At 32.0% G+C, this 16,448-nt stretch overlaps 1 protein-coding gene across 1 annotated transcript; it reads right to left on the reverse strand.

Annotated features, from left to right (window-relative positions):
* Nucleotides 1–5,916: 5,916 nt before the first annotated feature.
* LOC110646571 (uncharacterized) lies at nt 5,917–6,943 on the reverse strand. The gene has a single exon (XM_021800049.2). The coding sequence runs from the start codon at nt 6,875–6,877 to the stop codon at nt 6,074–6,076; it is 804 nt and encodes a 267-aa protein (XP_021655741.2). The 5' UTR covers nt 6,878–6,943; the 3' UTR covers nt 5,917–6,073.
* Nucleotides 6,944–16,448: the final 9,505 nt, after the last annotated feature.

Below are 16,448 nucleotides of genomic sequence, written 5' to 3' on the forward strand. Positions count from 1 at the left end.
ATTTTTGGAATAAAGGCTTAGTTGAGTTGAGTTGAGTTGAGTTGAATATTTAGTGAAATCGACATATATAAATGTTGATCATAATGAGATTTATGTGAGACTCATCACAATTAACACTTACAATAAAACCATTGTAGATATATCCGTTTTCAATAGTATGATTGTCATGTAAATATGCACCTATTAAAATTTATTTAGTGCACCCTTCTACCTATTAAGTTTTATTTAATGCATCTCATTTGTATGAGGAATAATAACTTTAATCACAAATGTGTATTTTCTCTTTTATATAAAAGATTATAAAAGTGAGAATTTGAAATTAATACCTAAGTAAGTGATATGTCTTTAACCATTGAATTAAATCATACGAGATAATGATAAATATCTTTTTCCATACTAGTAAAGTATATGTTTGCATTTCAATTTGTTATTTATTAATTTTACTATTCTAATTAGAATTACCTAAAGCATGTGACAACTGATTTTAACTTAAAAAAAAATTGATTGGTGTACTATAAGAATTTTTTTTTTCTATCGAAGAAGACAAACGCACACACATGGGAGTATAGGAGTTACTGTACCAACACTTACATCCAGGCAATTGCTGACTGGGAGAAGCCTTAGTACATACCTATAAACTCACACGCACGCATTCACAACCGATGTGGGAACCCGAAGGCTCAGTCCTAGGCACGCTCCACATGAGACCTCAACCAGACCACACCGGCCAACTCAAACCGGCTCAAGGCCTTTAATGTTTTTTTGTCGAAGAAGACAAACGCACACACACGGGAGTATTGGAGTTACTGTACCAATACTCACACTCAGGCAATTGCTGACTGGGAGGAGTCTTAGTATATGCTTACAAACCCACACACACACGCATCTACAACCGATGTGGAGTGTACTATAAGAAAAATAAATCGCAGAACTTGTAATTTCTCATTAATTTTTTCCTAATAGAACTAACTCCCTTTGGAAACCAATCCTTGCCATTCTCTTCGGTGAATTTTCCCCTTTATGGTTTAATGTATGCCAAGCTTCATTCTTTATGTTATATTGGTTTGAAGAGCAACGTTCATAATACATTAATTCATAGTTAAAAAAGTATCTCTCTAATTTTGACTAATAATGGGCGTCTAACTTTATGGCTTATATTTTGAGTTTTTTCTTCTTTTTTTTTTATTTCAAAGAAAATTTAAATTCAATAATATTTCATAAATCTTAAAAAAAAACTCTAAAATCATTAAATTAAATAAATTATTAACATATCTGTTAAGTATTTAAAAAAAGAATTCATATATGACTTGGATAATTTTTTTTTTACAAGATATTTTTGAAATAGAGTTAGGTCCAACAAAGCTTGCTAAGTTTGTCGTACAAGTTGTCACGTGGCACTTGCTAAAGAGAGTTTGGCTTACGAATCAATATTATTATATTAATATTTTAATTTCTTTTTTTAATCAATTATGTTAAATTTATAATTTTAAAAAATAAAATAATAAATTGGATTAAATAATCATTAATTTGTAATTTATGATTATTATTTTATAAAAGTGATAAAATTCAATTTTATTAAAAAATAAAGTTAGATATGTAAATATTAAATGAAAATATTATAGTTATATGTTATAAATTTTACAAAAAATATTAAAAATAATTTAATAGAAAGAAAAAATTTAAATTAAATATAAAAAGTTCTTTTTTATTAAATTTATACATAACTCAAACACTTAAATTAATTTAATATATTTCATTAATATGATATCAAAGTTAAATCTAATCTAGATATTAAATCACTCGCATATATTCGGTCTTGTAAATTTTATATTTTAAATGTCTCTTTAATAAATGTAAGGGGATGTGTACATGACGTGGGCAATTTTCGTTTAACAAAGTAATTTTTAAAATGATGTTAAAGCCCATCAATTCTGCATAAAAAAAAAAAACAAGTAAATTTCTAGAAAAAATCTCAATCAAGTCTTAAAATATACAATAATATATACAAAAACAGTTTGAAAACGTGAAATAATTTTCTTAAAAATACCCACCGGAGAAAAAATCAGACAAATATCCACCGACCATCTGTGTTGTCTTAATTATTAATGGCAACGCACGTATTATCTTCTCAATAGTTTCCAATCAGATATTTCTCAATCAATCACTCCCAGAAACTCTACGTATATAACATAACCAGAACAATGTTTTCATTCATGAATTATTGACGCTTTAGTAAAACCAAATATTAATGATTTGTGAAACATATATGTATAGAAAATGGCATCTCTAAAATTAATGAAGCAGAAAAATATAATAATTTAAAAAAAAAATTATTTCATGATTCATTTTGACAAACTCTTTGAAAATATATATTAGCATTGCAAAAACTAAATTCTCTATTAATATATTAGCATTTATATTATTCGTTGGTATAATATTTATATTAATATTTAGATATTAAGGAGGTGATTTATAAAAATTTATCATTTATCTTTTAGAGATTGAATAAATATTTTGATTAGAGTTGATAAGATATACTGTTATTAAATCACTATAATATCTAATTATTAATAATTAATATCTAATAATTAATAATTAACAGCTATTTTAATAACGGTTAATATTATTTAACATAGCCTTAATCTTTATAAAATATATATTTTTCAGATTTTTGCAATAAAATTAAATTTATAGCCATCATGATTTCGTGGAAATAAATAATAGCAATTGCCACGCAATTATAATATGTACAATAACAAAAGTTTAAACATCAATCATATATATATATAGAGAGAGAGTAGAGAAAAAAAGATTTAAAGATTTTATATTTTTTATTTTAATTTCAATAAATAATTGCAAATATAATAAAGAAAATGTATACCTAATTAATATGTAATAAGATAAGAAAAAAGAAAATTACAATACATGATTAGTAATTTTTTTATTTAAAATATATTTTTACTTTTTGAATATTTATTTTTAGGGCCTATTTAGTTTAACTATTTAATACAGCTGATAACTGTTATCTGATAGTTGTTACTGTTAACTGATAGTTGATAGCTGGTAGCTGATGATAACTGATTTATGTTAAGTGTTTGGTAAGACTATATTTAGCTGTTGCTATTAATATGTGAAATGATTAATATGAGTATATATTATATGATTTATTTTATTATTGAAATAAATATAAAATTATAAATTTATTATATTATGTTATTTATTTATTATTAAATTAAATATATAATTATTAAATTAATATATTATATTATTTATAAATATTATATAATGACCTATAAACATTACATATTTATGAGGATTTAACATAAAATCGTTTAGAATGGAAAATGAGAATCCATATAGTCGACCCAAATTTTTAGGATAAAGGCTTAGTTGAGTTGAGTTGAGTATTAATCATTTATTATATTATTAAAATAAATATATAATTATTAATCTATTATATTATATCATTTATTTTATTATTGAAATAAGAAAATAATTAAATTTTTTAAAAAAATAATTAAATAATTTTAAAAATATAGATAAAATAATAAAATAATTATTATTATTGATAAAGAAAAAACTTATAATTAATTTTAAGTTTTTACATATAAATAAATATTTTATATTTTATGTTATTAATAAAAAATATTTTAACTAAGTTGAAATGTGTTAATTAAAATGTTAAAATTATAAATAAAAAATATGAAAGTATTAATAATATTAATTTTTTATTTAAATAAAAAAGGATAATATAGTCAAAATAAAAAATAAAATCAAATTAACTATTAACTGATGAGAAACAACTCTAAAAATAGAGCTGATACAAACTACAACTGATGGGTACCATATCAGTTACCTATCACATTTATTTTTTAAAACTTACTAAACAATCTAATTCACCTATTTGGGTATCTATCAGCTATCAGCTGCACCCAACAGGTAAATCAAACACCCCATTATGATCTAAACTGAACAATTTTTTTTTTCAAATTAATAAAAAAAAAGAATATAAATACAAAATGGCAAGAAAAAAAAATGGAGCAAATTAAAAAAATAAAAAAGATCAATCATGCCCTTCAGATTTGGCTTTGGTGTCAATATCAATTTGTAATGGAAATACATATATTAAAGAATAAGGTTATCTGTCCAGAACTAATCCTATTATTAAGCAATATATACTTGACTGTTTATTGATGTTAAAACAAGCAAATGCTTCCAAGCAACTATTACTGAAGAGATAATTAATTAATTCTTAATTGCTATTAAATAAACAATGAAAAAATAGACAATAATAATATAATTAATACATGAAAGGTAAAAGTAATTTAATATCAGTGCGGCTTGACGTATATAATTTGAATATTATTGTATTACATACTAACGTAAAGTGCTTCTGGTTATTTGGGCGATGAATTAAAGTATGGCTGATTAGGGTTTTGGATAATCGATGGTTGATTGTGATTGTTTACACTTGCTATTATTGCTGGTAATGGATGATTCTAGTTTTTTTTATTTCTTCCTTCTTTTTTTTTTTTTAAAAAAAAAATTGATGAGCAATTAAATTGCTCTTTTCTGATTGCGATTGTCCATTCTATGCAATTTAAAATTTGTAATTGAGATTTTTTTTTTTTAATTTTTTTTATAATGAGATATAAGGAATGAAGGCTAAGGGAACCTACATCAAAGAGAATAAGACTAAGAGAGAAATCGAGAGAAGAGGGGAGGCACCAAGTAAGAGGCTTTAGGGAAGGTATCTAAGTCATTTATTCATTTTGTTTTAAATGATAATTGGTCAATAAAATGATAGGAAAATTGGCAACGGTGCATATTTATTATTAAAATGACTAAAAGGGATAAGTAAGATTTATGTGAAATTTTAAAAATTAAATAAAGGTAACATAGTAAAACACTTTGTTAAACTAATTTATAAGTACTAAAATAAAAATTTGGAGGAGATTAGCTTTTTTTTTCTTAAAATAATATTATAAATAAATAGATAAATTTATTTTTATAAATTAAAAGTTAAAAGGATTTTGTATTATAAATTAAAATTCAAATATTAGGGTATTATATATATAAACTCTAAATTAAGGTGCTACATAATAAGTGAAATGTATCTAAATTTTGAAAGATTTTATGAGAAAAGCTAGGTGGGATTTGGATTTGGCAACAAACTCAATTATGCTGATATTGAAGTGTGAAATTACGATTTTAATTTTGCGGACATCCTTTGATTTTGCGGGTTTCTCTTTAAAATTGCAATTTGTCTGGCTTTCCTTTGTTTGTGTATTCCTCATTCCTTTATATTTTGGATTGAATTTTTTGAGTTTGTGTAGATATTAAGACGAATTCAAGATGAGGGAGAGATAGATGAAGATAGAACCCAACAAAAAGAGAGGAAAAGGGATACAGGAGAATGGGAGAGAAAATAAAACAGAGAGGTGGTGTGAGAGAGAGAAGCAAAAGACAAGGAAGAGAGATCAAGGGGAATGAGAGAGAGAGAGAAAGAGAGGCATTAAAGGGTAAAAATGATATTATAAAAATCTCTCATTTTAGAATTGGTTTTTCTCCATTAATTAATGGGAAAATGTGCAAAATATGAATGTGAGATTTTGTAAATGTGAAGCATTAGATATTCTCAGTCTCATAATTATATAGAGTCTATTCTCTACATTTTAAGAAGAATTTACGAATTTTATTAGATAGAGTATTATTTTTATGTATTATAAGGTGTGTTAATCTGAAAACTGTTGCTAATAAATTTATATTTTTTATTTATATAATTAATAATTTTTAATTAATTAATTAGGAATGGGTTTTACCTAAAACATATATAAATTAAATAAAATATCAAATATTGCAGAAGAAAATGGATCATAAACCAAGTTATAAGAGGTTTAGTAACAAAAGGAAAAATGTTATCGACAAAGACAAGTCCGAATACAAAACTCTAATTAAGGCATTTATACTGTAATAACAAAGAAAAAAATTAATAGCTAGTGGAAGACATGAAAAACAAAACAGAAGCTAAGAGACACAGCAAATTGTCTTGGAATATATGTATATATATAATCTAATAAACATCTCTCTGAAGTCGAATCTGCCTATTGAATCTTTGAATAAACTCTTCAACTCTTCTGTTTAACTCTTCATTGGACATATTTGCATAATCATTTTTATTATTTTCTTCTTCATCTAGAGGGTCTGGTGGTGAGTCGTACCTCTCAGTTTCTACCCTTCTAATAATGTTCTTACTCTCATCAATCACTACCCTTTTAGTGGCATCTGACTTACTACGCTGAAGTAATGTTTTTGCCTGGATCAACTTCTTCTTCTCAAGACCTCCATTAACATTTTCTTGTTTTAAGCAACTTTCAAGCTTTTTCTTGTTAGTGCCTTGGAAGCTTGTGCTAGACCTTTCACGAACAATTGACAATCTTGTTTCTGCAGGGACTCTGGTTCTTTGATGCGTTACTTTTCTCTTCTCCTGCAAGTCCTCTACCTCTTCTTCAGGAATGTGTGTCTTGATAATTTGAGAATAGTATTGTCTGTAGGAAGATGGAGCACTTCTTTGCCTTCTCATTATGTAGTCCTGGTAAAGATCAAGTTGTTTATTGTTGTCTTTGGAGGAAGAGAATGCACCATAATCTACTAGAATTATGATAATGATAGTGTTGCAAATGAAGAACCAAAACTTGAAGTTTTTGAAGAGCTTTGAAGGGGAGAGGTTGAAGATATAGAAGATAGAGATATAGATAAAAATAGACAAAACAAAGGCAAAGAAGGACATGCCCTTGGCCTTTTTTGGGTAGCGATCTTTGGATTTGTAAGGATTGATGAGTGAACTTTGCACAAAATTTGGTGTAGGTTTTTCCATTTTTAGAGAGAGATAGAGGTTAAGAGAGATTGAAGGGTATTTGCTTATCAATTAGGAAGTGGTTGGAGAATTTCCTTCTGTTCTCTAAATATTCGTGAGCTTTTATAGGGCAAATCCTATATATATATATATATATATATATATATATAGAAAGAGAGAGAGAGAGAGGGAGAGAGATTGAGAGGATGGAAAGCAAATAATTGACCCTTCATAATTATAAATACATCCACTTTTATATTCTAACTGAATTTGGATAATAATTATTATCTAAATTATTTTAAAATATTTTTAAATTTTATTAAATTATTTTTTATTTCAATAAAAGGAATGAACAGTAATAATAAGATAAATTTTAAAAAATTATAAAAATAATTATTATATTTGTTGTCCCAAAAATAGTCCAAGAGGGGGGTGAATTGGACTTTAACAATTTTTCGGCCCTTGCTTGTAGCCTAATGAAAAATTGTGGCTATGTTCAACTAAGTGTTTCTTTATATGCAATGAAATCAATATGAGCTTCAACAATGTGTTCCTAAGATGCAATTTAACCCTCAATCAATGTATATGGCAATATCTAACAAGGCATGCACCATACAATATACAATTGATTTCTCAAGTCACTTAATATGTCCACAAATTTATCAACTCAATCTATTTAACCAACATTCAATATCATGTATATGAAGAAAAATTTAAAATTGCACATAAGTAAAAGGGTAAAGGATAGAGAGATCAAACACAAGGATTTTTATAGTGGTTCGGCTTAACTAGCCTACATCCACTCTCTCAAAGAACCCTCTTTGAGTCTTCTCTTCACTATTTGCTCTTTTGAAGGCAAGAGACCAAAAGCCCTTTACAATTTTTCAACACCAAGCTTTTACACCAAGGTAGCTTGAAACCTTCTCAAGTGCAATCACAAGCACTAACTCTCCCAAGCTTCAATAGGTGCTTGTACAACCTCTCTTGAATGCAATTTAATATTTCAACACTCACTCTTACTCAATACAAATCAAACTATAAAGAAGAGATGAGTTGATTTGCCAATGGAAGCTCAAAATCTTTAAAGCTCTTGAATGAAAGCAATAAATGAAAAATCAATGTTGGAGTTCAAATGTTAGCTTTCATCAAGTGTAAATGAAGTAGAGAATGTGTATTTATAGTCTCAAATCATTTTAGACCGTTTGAAACCCTTTTAGAACATTATACACACTACCCAAGACAAAATAGCGGTTATTTTGTCCTTTTGTGTGAAGTTGAGCAGCTCTGATAAATTAGCAAACTAATGAAATTTTAGGAGCAGTCAGTAAACTGGTTAGTAAACTAACTTTTTTAGCAAACTAATTAGCAAACTGAAAAATTTAGCAAACCAGTTAGCAAACTAAGTCAACAGCTGCATATCTCAACTTGCAATGTCAAATGATTTAGACCTTAAAAAATATTTCAATGGTAGTATCCAAGGTCATGATGAGAAAAAGTAATCAGAAGATAAAATTTTATTTTTGAGCTCCATATGACTAAATTCTCATTCATTCTTTTCACAAAAGACCTAAGACTCACTCCTTAATACTATGCCTTTCATACCTTTTCTTTGAGTCTTGGCTTCCATAGTCTTGTCCTTTTCTCATTTTGTATTTGTCTTAAAATGCCTTTGAGTACCCTTTCTCATTAGATGCAACTTCAAGAATTCTTTAGTAATAAGACAAAGAATCTACACATCACTTTAAGGTTAGGTTAGATAGATTCTCTTTGAGTTTTGTTATCATCAAAATCAATGCTCATTTTGAGCTACACGGGGTCAACAATCTCCCCCTTTTTGATGATGACAAAACTCAACTGAATCAATCAGTCAAAAATAAAAGTGTGTGAGAATTTATGTGAGTATGTAAATCCAAGTATAGTATACCGAAAATGCTCCCCCTAAATATATGCACATAATTTCTAAGAAATCTATTATAAGCTCCCCCTGAATTTATGCTATAAAGCATATTCACAATTCACAAGTATAAACACCAGTATAAACACATTTCCATCCACACATATTCACATATCATCACACTTCACAAGTATATCAACACATTTCCATATTTCCATGTTCATCAACACAAGTATCAACACATATTCAACACATTTCCTTATTTCCATGTTCATCAACACAAGTATCAACACATATTCACATGAACACATATTCACATATCCATATCCATTCTCCCCCTTTTTGTCATCAATCAAAAAGGAAACAGGAGAAAATAATCCAAAAAGAATCATGTTAGCCCAAGGTAAACGCAGTAAGGTAGACAGTAGCAAACTAAAAACCAATAGTAGCAAACAGACTAGGAAACTAAATATGCAGATAGTAAACTAAAAATCCAGATGAGATGCTATTTAAGTCTGTTACTCCTGCGAGTGGATTTTGAAGGCACCATTTTCTTCCTAGGGAGTTTAATAATAGGGGCCGGAGGTGCTTGGTCAGCCACTTGATCATCTTTCTCGGCCTCATCATCTTCAGAAGGTGGTTGAAGAGCAACAGCGAGGGTCTGGTATGGATTTGACATGGTTGACTTGTACCTTTTCTTACCTTTCTTTGCTGCAGGGGTAGCAACTGCAGATAGCTGAGTTTGAGCACTAGCTTGGTGATCTTTTAAAGAAGGTTCCTGGTGTTGCGTAGGAGCAGCAGCTGGCTCAACTGGTGGAGCAGGTGGAGGTTCAACAACTTGTTCAAATTCTAGAACCTTTTCACCTTCCTTTGGTAACTCACTTTCAGCTTCTACAACCTTGTTACCATCAAGTTCAGTAGGTACATCAGCTGTAGGACCAATTTCAGGTTCAAGAACTTGGTCACTAGCATGCTCATCATGGGCATCCACTACAGGTTCAAGTTCAGCTTCAGCAACTTGACCACTTTCACATGCCATATCAGCAGGAGACTCTTCAACTTTGTTGCTTTCTTTCTTATCAGCAGAAACCTGAGTAGCAGCCTCAACTTTAGTTGGAACTCCAATTTCCTTAGCCTGCTGAAGAGCCATAATCAGCTTCTTTAACTCCTCATTTTGAGTGAGCAAGTGACTCACTTTATAGTCAACCACATCAACAAATTTTCTGAGAATGTCAAGGGACTGATTTGTTGAACTAAAATGTTCATTAACAGTAGCTTTTATCCCTTGAATTTCATTCAAAACTTCACTAGCAGAACCAAAATCAACTTTAGCAGAGGAGGAACCACCCTTTTCAAATCTTGTTTTTCTCCCATCAGTGTCTGAATGTATTTCTCTAAGCACTATCAAGTCAGCCCTAGAGCTTTCCTTAGTGATATTCACCTTTAGCTCTTTAAACACAGCAGTTAACAAATGTGCATAAGGCAGTTTTCCAATCCCATAGGCTTTGCACATGTTTTTGAAAATTAAGTAAGCTAAATTCAACCTAACTTTATTCACAATGTGCCACATAATACACATGTCCAAGTGACTCAAATAGCCATAACTGCCAGATTTCGGACAGAACACATAGTTCACCATACTGTGAATAATTTGGATCTGCTGGAGGGCTTTGGTCGTGGATTTCTCATTTTTGGCAGTGTTAGCAGGGAACACCTCATTTTCAAACTCAACCAGATTGAATCCTGCTACTCTAGCAACATCCTTATGTGTGGAAATTCTATTTCCATCATTGGGCAATTTTAAAGCCGTGGCTATCAGTTCAACAGAAACACTATATGTATTTGTATTTAAAATTACTTCAAATCGATCCTCATCATCAACAGTTCTCATGGTTCTATAAAACTCTTGAACAAGCCTAGGGTAGTACTCATTCGCACATTCACATACATCTAACCATCCTTGAAACTCAAAGAGCTCTTTAAATTGAAAGTTTACCTGATTAAAGTTCTCCCATTTGATGAATTTGCAATCCAACAGTGCTTTATCCACTGAACCCGAAAGTTTTTCGATACCCATTTTTCTTTTGGCATCCATCCCTTGCTTCTGTACTGTCTTTTTCTTTTCTGGCGTCGATTTAGGGGATTCGACACCCTTGGACGAGTGAGAAGACTCACTAGCTGATTTTGATTTCGGCACGTTTTGCTTTCCTTTCATTTTCTTCCGCAATGCCGCGACAGGAACATCGTCGGAGGCTGACGAGGAAGATGAAGCAGCTGCAACAACAGGGGATTTTCTTTTGGTGTGAGCCATTAAAACAAAAATGAAATCGGGTAATGGTGGTTCGGTGAGTGAAGAGAGGAAGAGGAAAGGAAAGTCGAGATATTTGGTGTGTTTGGGTATGGTTTGCCGGAGAGAGAGAATGGGTGAGTTTTGGGAGGCGTCGGAAATCGAAACAGAGGAGAGAGAGAAAGTGTGGAGGTTTCGTGTGGCAGAGGGTTTAAGTCCTCTTGAGTCCCGCGCTTTTCATTTTCACTGTACTTTCAACTGAACCTGTTTTTCCCCCTTTTTTTTTTTTTTTTTTACTTTATTTTGCATTTCAAACAAGTCTACCTATACCTATATGCACAAATAAACATTTCTACATGTCTGACACATTACTGAGAGTATGATATCAAATGTGGAAAGATAAATGCATTGGTGAACACGTAGAAAACTTCAAGAACAATAACCTTTTGATTTGAAATTTGAACAGTACATGATATAGCAAACTAATTTTAGTCAAGCAATATTAGCATACAACACAGTAAACTAATTTTACGAGTACACAAACAAGTTAGCTAATATCTTCAGAAATTTCTTAGCAAACTTTATATCACAGCAGATCACACATGCATTAAACAAGATGCAAAACATAAAATTTTTATGACTTAAATTTTAAGCAAGTGGTTCACACATACCAATTTCCCTTCTAATTTTACAAAAAGTTTCTTCATTAAGAGGTTTTGTAAAAATGTCAGCAAGTTGATTTTCAGAGGCAACAAACTCTATTTTGATATTTCCATTTTGAACATGATCTCTAATAAAATGATGTCTAATCTCAATATGTTTAGTTCTTGAATGTTGGACTGGATTTTTGACCAAGTTTATGGCACTAGTGTTGTCACACCTAATTGGGACAAGATTATATTTTAAACCAAAATATTCCAATTGTTGTTTCATCCATAAAATTTGAGCAACACAACTACCAGCAACTATATATTCTGCCTCAGCTGTAGATAAAGCTACTGAAGTTTGTTTCTTACTGTGCCAAGAAACTAGTGCAAGACCAAGAAATTGACAAGTACCTGAAGTACTTTTTCTATCCAGTCTACTTCCAGCAAAATCAGAGTCACTATAGCCAACAAGATTAAATGATTCACACTTTGGATACCATAAACCAATTGATTGTGAGCCAATGGGATATCTAAAAATCCTTTAACTGCACTTAGATGAGATTCTTTTGGACATGATTGAAATCTTGCACACAAGCAAACACTGAAGTGTATGTCTGGCCTAGATGCAGTAAGATACAAAAGAGAGCCAATCATACCTCTATAAAGCTTGGTATCTACTTCTTTACCTTTTTCATCACTGTCCATTTTAATTGTTGAACTCATAGGAGTGTCCATGCTCTTCAAATCTTCCATTTTAAATTTCTTTAGCATATCCTTGATGTACTTTGATTGATTTATGAAGATGCCATCTTTCATTTGCTTAATTTGAAGTCCAAGGAAGAATGTGAGCTCACCCATCATGCTCATTTCAAATTCATTCTGCATAATCTTAGAAAATTTCTTGCAAAGAGATTCGTTAGTAGCACCAAAAATTATATCATCAACATAAATTTGCACAATGAGCATATCATTATGATGCTTCTTAACAAAAAGTGTTGTATCCACTTTGCCTCTTTGAAAATCATTTTGTAAAAAGAATTTACTAAGCCTTTCATACCATGCTCTAGGAGCTTGCTTTAAACCATATAAAGCTTTAGTGAGTTTATAAACATGATTTGGATGCTCATGATTTTCAAAGCCTGGTGGTTGTGCAACATACACTTCCTCATCAATATAACCATTTAAAAATGCACTCTTGACATCCATTTGATAAAGCATAAAATCCTTGAAACATGCAAAGGCACACAACATCCTAATAGCCTCAATTCTAGCAACCGGAGCAAAGGTTTCATCAAAATCAATCCCTTCCTCTTGGTTGTAGCCTTGAGCCACTAGTCTAGCTTTGTTCCTAACAACATTGCCTTTTTCATCCATTTTGTTTCTAAAAACCCATTTAGTACCAATAATTGAATGATCTTTTGGTCTAGGCACTAAATTCCAAACTTTATTTCTCTCAAATTGATTTAGTTCTTCTTGCATGGCAAGAATCCAACTTTCATCATTTTGAGCATATTCAAAACATTTAGGTTCAATTTGTGAAACAAAAGCAACATTACCAAAATATCTTCTCAATTGTGCTCTAGTCATCATCCTTTGAGATGGATCATCAATAATGTCTTCTTGGGGATGATTTCTATGGAATCTCCATTCTTTAGGCAAATCTTCATGTTGAGGCTCATTTACTTGTAATTCTTCCAAATTTGGCATTTCTTCATTAATTTGATCTTCATTGGCATCATGGACATCTATTGTAGTTTCTCCTTGAGTTTCCTCATCTTTGTCATCAACTTGTTCCATTTCTTGACTTGATATTGAATTTTCTTTTCCAAAAATCTGCTCATTATTATCATCACAAGCATTTTTCCTTCTAATAGAAGGATTAGTCTCATCAAATAAAATATGAATAGTTTCCTCAATAACCAAAGTTCTTCTATTGAACACTCTATAGGCTTTACTCTTTGTTGAATACCCAAGAAAGATTCCTTCATTGGATTTAGCATCAAATTTCTTTAAGTTATCCTTCTTGTTATTTAAAATATAGCACTTACAACCAAATGCTTTGAAATATGAGATATTTGGTTTCCTTCCTTTCCATAGCTCATAGGGGGTCTTTTTCAAAATTGGTCTAATCAAAACTCTATTCAACACATAGCAAGATGTATTAACAGCTTCAGCCCAAAAGTATTTTGGCAAATTATTTTCACTCAACATAGTTCTAGTCATTTCTTGCAAAGTCCTATTTTTCCTTTCTACTACCCCATTTTGTTGTGGTGTTCTAGGAGCTGAAAAATTATGATTAATTCCATGTTTATCACAATATTTCTCAAACAAATGATTTTCAAATTCAGTTCCATGATCACTTCTTATAGATGAGATGCAAAAGCCTTTTTCATTTTGAACCATTTTACTAAAAGAGGTGAATTTTTCAAAAGTTTCATCTTTATGAGCAAGGAAAAATGTCCATGTATATCTTGAATAGTCATCAACAATAACTAAAGCATATGACTTTCCACCAAGACTAGTAGGAGTTACGGGTCCAAATAAATCAAGATGAAGCAATTCTAATGGCCTAGTGGTAGACACAATATTTTTAGATTTAAAAGATGCTCTAGTATGCTTTCCTAGTGCATATGCTCTACATTGAAATTCATTTTCATAATTAATCTTAGGAAGACCATTAACAAGTTCTTTCTTAGACAATTTTGAGAGTGTATGCATGCTTGCATGACCTAGTCTTCTATGCCACAAGTAACTAGAGTTATCAAGAGATACTAGACATGTACCATGATTAGTTTCAAAATTATTCATGTCAAGCAAGTAAACATTATTGGATCTATTTGCAATGAACAATGTATCATTATCTAAGTTATTAATTGTACATAGAGAAGAAGTAAACTTTACCTCAAAACCTTTATCACAGAGTTGGCTTACACTTAGCAGGTTGTATTTCAAACATTCAACAAGTGAAACATCTGCAATACAAGGTTTGGCTCCTATTGTGCCATATCCAATTATTTTTCCTTTCCCTTTATCTCCAAATTTTACGTATCCTCCATCTTTCATTGTGATTTTTGAAAACTTGCCCTTTTCGCCAGTCATGTGCTTTGAACAACCACTATCTATGTACCATTTTTCACTTTCCTTCATCCCTTTGAAACAAACCTGAAATTTAATCATTGAACTTTAGGTACCCAAGCAACTTTGGGTCCTTGGGGGTTAGTGACCTTAGGTAAGTGTCGACACCATATTTTGGCCGATCCCCGGAATCAATAAACCTTGAAACCGATCCCCAGAATTAATAAACTTTGAAACTGATCCCCAGCACTAAATTTTCCTTTGCCAGCCAACTACATTTCCAACCTCTCTTTGCCATATTACCGATCTCTCTTCACAGAGAATTGAGTCAACGCTAAGCCTTACCGGTCTCTCAATCATTCACCGATCTCTCAAGCCCATTGTCAAATATCCTGACCAGTTAACTACATTCCCGATCTCTCTTGTCAGACGAAATTGAACTAACACTAGAACCTTGCTGCCAATATTTATGATTGACCTCTCTTTTAAAAGTTTAGGAATAATCAAGCTAAGGTTCTAATCCGGTTTAATGAAGATCCCGATCTTAGATGTTCAAGCCAAAATTTTCAATTAAGTTCCGTTTAGCAATCTCATGCATGTTGTATTTTTCGATCTCTCACACTTAGGATAATAATAGTTTTCAATTGTTTCAATATGCTCAGACAATAAAGTGTTTAGAAATTTTCCGATCACAACCATTCATCAAACAAAAAGGAATTCTATTTCATTTCATTGCAAAATTTGTACAAGTTATTCGGCTGGGGGATCACCCCTAGCCTGATCTACATTTTGCTCATCCTCTCCCTCCTCTTCACTATCCTCACCCTCGCCCCCGGGAGCCAAGTCGGCCATCCAAGAGAAGTCCTCTTCTGGGTAACGCTTCTGGAGTTCGGCCAAGAGGTCCTTGTGAGCATTCACATAGGCACCAGCTATCCCTGTCACCATTTCTTCGTCTTTCGCCTTAAGCTTCTCGATAAGTTGGGCGACACGAGAAGCTCGTTGGCGGGCGCTGGACTTCCCAGAGCACGATCCCTTTCGGCGAACATGATTACGTTCGGCCACTGTCTTCATAGAACTTCGCGCCCCTCAACTTGAGATATGTAATCACGAGCGGATGCGAGTTGGGATCGGAGGGAAGCCATTTCCTGATTCTTCTTCTCGACCTCCTTGCCCAGGCGATGAGCCTTTTCCCGAACTATGGTCTGGTTCACCAGGCACTCCACGTTCAGGCTCATGGAGCGAGTCAAGATATAGTCAAGGCTGTCCGGGGATAGCCTGTCCCGATCCTCCCGAAGGCAGATGGAAGACCCCAAGACTTTGGCAAAACCGGGGTTCTCCCGAACTGTCCGGTTATTCTTCAGGGACTCGATCAACGTTTGAGCGCCACGAGAAGAGGATCTCACGAAGATTGAGAAGGACCCCTTTACGTGCTTGGAGCAAGCTGGAGGGTGGAGCCGCTCTTCTGTTGAGGAGGAGATCGGACGGCTTCGATGATCGGCCCAGAAGGTCGGGACGGGCCTCCTTGCGTCTCCCGGTTCATGGTGGGAGTTGAAGCATTCGAACGCTTCATCTCCTTTACTTTCCGAGATCTCTCTTTCTTTCTTCCGCTTGAGAACCCTCATCACCCGCCATACCGCACAAAGAAGAGGTCGGTGAGATCGCTAAGGTCTGAGATCCGAGATGTAGAAA

The sequence above is a fragment of the Hevea brasiliensis genome, chromosome 18, assembly GCF_030052815.1.
Source record: "Hevea brasiliensis isolate MT/VB/25A 57/8 chromosome 18, ASM3005281v1, whole genome shotgun sequence".
Lineage (NCBI taxonomy): Eukaryota > Viridiplantae > Streptophyta > Magnoliopsida > Malpighiales > Euphorbiaceae > Hevea > Hevea brasiliensis.